Raw genomic sequence first — 6,906 nt, 5'->3', positions numbered from 1 at the left:
TGCTTGCCCGGAATCGGCAGTGGCAACGCGACGCTTGAACCTCGTTGTTTGTTTAACTTGATCTCTCTCTCTCTTTGTGTGTTTTTTGGTTCTCTCTCTTTTCTCCCTCTCACTGAGTGTTTTCTTGTGTTTTTCTCTCTCATTGTGAGAGTGTTTTGTTGTTGTTTTGTGGTTTCTCTCTTTCTCTCTCTCTCACCTTGACCACGATGTCTAATGATGAGCTTGCTTCGAGAGATGAAATAATTGAGTTTAAATATGAAGGTGAGGAAGATCGTCTCGTGTCCGAGCATCTTTACCACCATTACCTTCAACCACCGGCTCACAAATGGATTCCCCTCTCGTTTTCTAGGTGGTTTCCTCCGCCGGCTTACCATTTTTACTCACCTCCGCTTTATCTTCATTCAAATTTTCCTGCTCATCCACCATTACCACCTCGTTCACTGTTTTATTCACCACCACCACCCCATCATCATCATCACCACCATCATCATCAGTTTAACCATCATCTTCACCATCCAAGTTTAATACCACCTCCATCTTCATCGTCAACCTCATCAACATCTTCAGCATCTTCTGCATCTTCATCTTCAACATCATCTATCCTCTCATCGTCAACACCCCACCACCACCACCATCATAACCTTAACCACCACTCTCATCATCATCATTCACAAGAGCCACATGATCGTAATAATGTTGATTCAAATGATCGTATTGATCAACATGATCGTGTCTCACTTTCTGGTGATCAACACGATCATGGTGATCAACATAATAGTCTAATCAACTTTAGCAATATTAAGAAACCTTTAAACGCTTTCATGTTGTACATGAAGGAAAATCGAGCCGCTGTTGCAGCTCAAAGTACTCGTAAAGAGTCCGCAACGATTAATCAAATTTTAGGTAAAAATTGGCACTTGTTAAGTCCCGAAGAACAAGCCAAATATTATGAGAAAGCTAAATCAGCACGTGATGCTCATCGAGAGCAGTATCCATGTTGGACCGCCAAAGACAATTATGCCATAAGGAAAAAGAAAAAGAAAACAAATCGAGAAAAAACCAGCGAAGGTGAAGGTTCACAGAAAAAGTGTCGAGCTCGATTCGGGTTGGAGCAACAGGCGAGTTGGTGTAAACCTTGTCGAAGGAAAAAAAAGTGCATACGATTCTCAGAAGAGAATGCGACTTCCATCTAGTGTTTTCCAATCAAAGTATTTCATTGAATTTCTACTACAAACAAAAAAAGAATGAGATAAAATGATCACGCATGTAATTCTCTCTCTCCCTCTCTCTCTTTCTCTCTTTTTCTATCTCTCTCACCTTCGACCAAGAAAATTCTCTTTTTCGTTTCATTCTCATTCTCTCACACAGTTTTACCACCACCACGAATTCTACATGTATCATGATCTAACTTAGAACTTTATCCATTCGAAAGTCTTTTTCTTTTGTAATAATTATCATCGTATCTCATCAACGCCTAATCATCATCATCATCATCATCATTCTCACCTTTAATCACCATCATCATAAATTTCGCTTAAATTGTAAAGCTTAATCCATCTTCTTTTAAGTAAAAGAGAAAAAAAAATAAAAATCTTTATCTTTTTCCACCAGAGAAGAGGAAAAATAAAAGGATTGTTTATCTTTCACTTGTTTTAATCTTCAAACGGTTATTTGATTTTCTTCTTAATTACTTTGTGATAATTATCATCTCTCTTTCTCTTCCTCTTCCTCTCTCTCTCTCTCCTTTCGTGTTGTTTAATTTTGTGATTAATTCAATTAATTATCAATCTCTACGATTATCTCAGTGTGTCCGTTATTTGTTTCTCATTGACATTTTCACTCTTTGGATCGTTAATCCATCTCCTTAGTGATCTAATTAATCCCGATTGAGATAATCTCTTTCTCTCTCTCTCTGATCCATCCAAATACTAAACGAAAATGGTAATCATCAAATTAATCGATTACATTGATCAATATATTCACCAAATTTGTCAAATGTTTGATTAGGTTTCTCATATTAATTGTTTCTATCGATCTAATTAATTGTTATTTTTGTCTCTTTCTTTCATTTCATCTGATTTAATTTAATTGCAACAATCAGTACGGATTTGTTAATCATGCGTTGGAACTTCTTGTTATCCGTAATTTTGGTAATGAAGTTTGGGAGACAATTAAGTAAGTAAATTGTAACAATTTAACTTTTCCTTTTCCTTCCTCTTGTTACGATTATCATTAGATTATTAATCAACAATTAACTTTTAATTAGTTTGATAAGTTAATCAAATGATTTGTGACATTCGCATGATTATTTACTGTTGTTGATATAAGAAAAGTAAACAAACAATTTGTACATTTACAATCAACGACTTAAGGTAATCCCTTTTTTTTAGTATAATCAAACAATCAATAATATTGATATGATGATTTAGTGAATATATTATGTTTAGATTGTTTATATTTCAGATTATCCATTGAATTATCATGAAAATTTAACTGCAATTTGAGAGTTGATGAGGTTGGTTGAGATATCCAATGATATTATCGGTTATCAAGATTATCTGAAATTTTGGTTAATGATAATTTCATTTGGAAATTGTTATGAGTGATTTGATGAGAGATGATGATTGTCTTAGACACTTGAGAATATTAAAGTCTTGATTAATTGACCAATTAATTGACCATCGAATGAATCTGATTCTTTGTAGGAAGGAAGCTGAAATCGAAATGGAAGGTTCGTTTTTGGTTCGATTGATTTACGATGATGAAAACACTTACAATCTCATTGGAGCTGCCGAAAAAGTTCTGAGTGAGTAAATGTTTCGAATTCTTATTAGATTATCATCTCTCTCTCTCTCTCTCTTCGATTATTTTCTTTTCTCATTTATGTTACATTTTCCATACTCACTGATCTCCTTTTATCCTTTTCTCTAATGAAAATCTTCACCTTTTCGAATGGAAAAACATGATCAGGTTTCTAAGAGAAGAGAGAAAAAAACTAAACTAAAGTTTCGTGAACAGAAAACTCGAGATTTACTTGGAGTTTTTATCTTTTCTCCAATTTTTCCTAACCTTCTATCAACGATAAATCATAACGATAATTAATAACTTGTCACCTTTAGAAAAATTTACCAATGATATTTGTTTCCTTTCTCATTTATTTTACTCAGTTTAACAAGAATTATAAGAAATCTGAACTTCATTTCATGAAGTGAATGACGAAGATGAACTGAAGAAGTAAAAAATTGTTGTTGATGAAAAAATAAATAAGATGATCAACTGAAAAGTTCTGGATTCACATAGAGAAATGGAAAAACAAAGAGGTTCAACAATTTACGATAGAATTTCATTTTCATCGTCAAAATGATGATGAAGGAAAGAGAATCCATTAGGATGATGAAAACTTTATGTTGATATTATCAAGTTCATGAGATGAATTGATAAAAAAAACCCTGTTAAGGTCCATACTCTTACCCTGGAAGATGATAAAAAATTAATATCAACTCTTGTTTATAAACAGACTATTTATTTACCATGAACATGATAAGTGTCATTAAGATTATCTTGAACTTTTTCGAGTTTCTGTTTGACTAATATTTTTTTCATTCGATTGCTGATTTTTCACCATTACTTTGATTATCTATTTACTAATATTCACAGTTAATTCTCTGTGTGTCTTGATAGTATTTCCAATCTCAATGTGATTCTCATCTTATCAACAGAAATTCCTGCGAATGAAATTCTGGAACTTTTCGGTCGAATGTTTTTCGATTTCTGCCAAGAATCGGGTTACGATAAAATTCTTCAAGTTCTAGGAGCCACACCCAGAGATTTTCTCCAGAATTTGGACGCTCTTCACGACCATTTAGCGACAATTTATCCAGGTAATTATCGTCACCGATAATATATTGATCTTTATACAACATTACACAACAGATCGCATGTTAGTCAATTAACAATTAATAACAGGATAAATCTGCCATTTTAATTAAGTTCGAGAAAAAAGAGTTCGAATCAGTTTAGATTATGATTAATTAATTGGTTCTCATTAGGAAAACATTCAAGTTGATTCATACTAAAGTTATTAAGTTGAACATGAAAGTAAATTACAATTTAATCATAAGAAATACTATTAACCCATTTATTTTAATTGTTAACGTCTCATTTACCTTTGATCAAATGGTAACAATTAAATATGAAAAGCTAGTTAATCATACACGAAACATTTAATTCTTGAGAATTTTTTATTATTATTATAAATTATGAATAACATTTAGTGATAATTGAATTGATTATTTGGTAAATCTTAATTGTGCTCGTTAATTGTTATCCAGGTATGAGAGCTCCAAGTTTCCGTTGTACTGAACGTATTGAAGATGGTGCTTTGATACTTCATTATTATTCTGAACGCGCTGGCCTCGAGTATATCGTTATCGGTATAGTGAAAGCGGTGGCCAGTAAATTACACGGAACGGAAGTTGAGGTTGAAATAATTGCCACCAAAGAAAATGGTATGGACCATGTCCAGTTTAGTATCAAAGAGAAATGTTCTAATGGTCAACGAATAGCCGAACCATTGGTCGAAGAGTTTGAATATCTTAATCTGGACAATCGGATAAGTCCGGTCACTTTTTGTAAAGCGTTTCCCTTTCACCTCATCTTTGACTCTAATTTGAAAGTTAAACAGGTAAGCAAATATCAATTCTAATACCTGATTTCGATTTAAGTTGAATAATTTATTAACCAATTGGTGTTTTCGATTTGGTGATTGTGTTCAATATCTATTAATCGCTGGACAATAGGCTGGCTCATCAATCTCCCGTGTTTTACCAGCGCTTAAATTGACTTCTTGCCGAGTGAACAGTGTCTTTGAAATGATTCGACCTCACATGGAATTTACCTTTAATAACATTCTCTCTCATATTAATACGGTATTTGTCCTAAGAACTATTACCGATATGGTTTCCACTCGATCTCCATCATCATCAACAACAACAACCAATGCTCCAAGCAACAATTGTCCATTCAAAACATCATGTGTAAAGTAAGTGACCTCTCATTACCTAGTGACCTACATCCGTAAATATAACATTTCAATGTAAATATTTGTGGTCTACCCATTTATCTATTAGATTAAGGTTAAAAGGACAAATGTTACATGTACCCGAAAATGACCTGGTCCTTTTCTTGTGTTCACCTTCAGTTGTTAACCTTGAAGATTTGAACAATCAAGGTTTATACCTTGATGATATTCCACTTCATGATGCAACTCGAGATTTGGTTCTACTTTCTGAACAATTTGAGGCTGAATACGAATTGACCAAGAATTTGGAAATTTTAACCGATAAACTTCAACAAACTTATCGAGAATTAGAAGAAGAGAAAAAGAAAACTGATTGTCTTCTCTATTCAGTTCTTCCTCCTTCCGTGGCCAATGAACTTCGACACGGGCGACCCGTTAATGCTAAAAAGTATGAATCGGTTACTATTCTGTTCAGTGGAATCGTTGGGTTTAGTTCATTTTGTGCCAAAAATTCTGATGCCAAAGGAGCCATGAAAATCGTAAAACTTCTCAACTGTATTTATACAACTTTCGATGTTCTAACTGATCCCAAAAAGAATCCAAATGTTTACAAAGTAAGAAATAAAAGTTTAGAACTTTTCGAATTTACTTTTCTCATTGGATAATAATATTAATTTGTTTACATGTATTCATGTTAAAAGGTTGAAACTGTTGGTGATAAATACATGGCGGTCAGTGGATTACCTCAACCTTGTCCATCGCACGCTCGTTGTATCGCTAAATTGGCCTTGGACATTATGGACTTATCGAAAACCGTAAAAACCGAAGACATTGATGAAGTAGTAAGTTAATTTCTTCCAATTTATTCATTCATCTTTTGTTTCTCATTCAATTTTTACTATTTTTCTTTTATCTTCCTCTTAGCAAGTAACTATTGGAATTCATTCAGGTGAAGTAGTGACCGGAGTTATCGGCCGTCGGATGCCACGTTATTGTCTTTTTGGTAATACCGTTAATCTAACCAGTCGAACCGAAACAACCGGATCACCGGGTAGGATTAATGTCTCCGAGGTTGCTTACAAGTTACTCCAAGATGAGGACAATAGAGATGACAGTTTTGTCTTCACCCTTCGGGGTCCAGTTACCATGAAAGGTAAAACTGACCCAATGATGGTTTACTTTTTATCACGAAAACCGGACACACCAGAATCCACCGCCCATGAAGATGAGGAGGTGAATATGATAAATGATGAGAACAAGGAAAACAAGGACAATACCAATTAAACTGACCAATAGATAACCTAACCCACCTCCCCCCCACTATCTTCCTTGACCATCATCATCATCTTGACTAGTCAACAAAAACAACAGCAACAAAACAATTGACAAAAATGCACAATGTGATATAACAATTAAACCCTGAAGCCAAAACAATTACAATTATTATATGTAATTAACAATAATCATTTGTATCATGATCTCAGCAATTTGATTAAGGTGTTAACAGCTATTCAAATTAATATCGCAACAATTTAACCTTAACTAAATTAAACTACTCCTGACAGTTGTATTATATTGAAACAAGAAAAAAAAACATGATGACAATTAGGATCAATTAACTAATTGTTGTAGTTTTAGTGGTTATTTAAAATGATTAACATTCACACTGCCTTTACAATTAAGATGCAATATATCAATCAAATTATTATTGTTAATTTAAATGGCGTAAAATTTTTTTAATTGTAATTAGTGGGACAATTAACATTTTTGTTAAATCTAATTGTGTAAAAAAGTTTATAAAATTAATTAATTCCCTTGTAATTAAAAATGAAAATCAATCAATTTTAAACAAAATGATTAACAAGTTATTATACTTTGATCTTTAA

At 33.1% G+C, this 6,906-nt stretch overlaps 2 protein-coding genes across 3 annotated transcripts; both read left to right on the top strand.

The window, feature by feature from the left end:
* Positions 1-4: 4 nt before the first annotated feature.
* On the top strand, positions 5-1,607 carry LOC128388015 (protein pangolin, isoforms A/H/I/S-like). Its single transcript, XM_053347349.1, has one exon. It carries the CDS (start codon positions 207-209, stop codon positions 1,191-1,193), a length of 987 nt encoding a protein of 328 aa, XP_053203324.1. The 5' UTR covers positions 5-206; the 3' UTR covers positions 1,194-1,607.
* Positions 1,608-1,774: 167 nt separating this feature from the next.
* On the top strand, positions 1,775-6,813 carry LOC128388007 (guanylate cyclase soluble subunit beta-1-like). Of its 2 annotated transcripts, XM_053347339.1 has the most exons (9): positions 1,775-1,941; positions 2,102-2,175; positions 2,706-2,806; positions 3,720-3,881; positions 4,332-4,684; positions 4,800-5,041; positions 5,130-5,634; positions 5,722-5,862; positions 5,945-6,813. In XM_053347339.1, the coding sequence occupies exons 1-9, from the start codon at positions 1,939-1,941 to the stop codon at positions 6,302-6,304; spliced, it is 1,941 nt and encodes a 646-aa protein (XP_053203314.1). In that variant the 5' UTR covers positions 1,775-1,938; the 3' UTR covers positions 6,305-6,813. The 2 variants fall into 2 exon arrangements, with proteins under 2 accessions (XP_053203314.1, XP_053203315.1); XM_053347340.1 differs by lacking the exons at positions 1,775-1,941; positions 2,706-2,806.
* Positions 6,814-6,906: the final 93 nt, after the last annotated feature.

The sequence above is a fragment of the Panonychus citri genome, unplaced genomic scaffold (assembly GCF_014898815.1).
Source record: "Panonychus citri isolate SS breed McGregor unplaced genomic scaffold, ASM1489881v1 Contig00095, whole genome shotgun sequence".
Taxonomy (NCBI): domain Eukaryota; kingdom Metazoa; phylum Arthropoda; class Arachnida; order Trombidiformes; family Tetranychidae; genus Panonychus; species Panonychus citri.
Note: the sequence above shows the minus strand (reverse complement) of the source record. Positions and strands in the feature narration are given on the sequence as shown.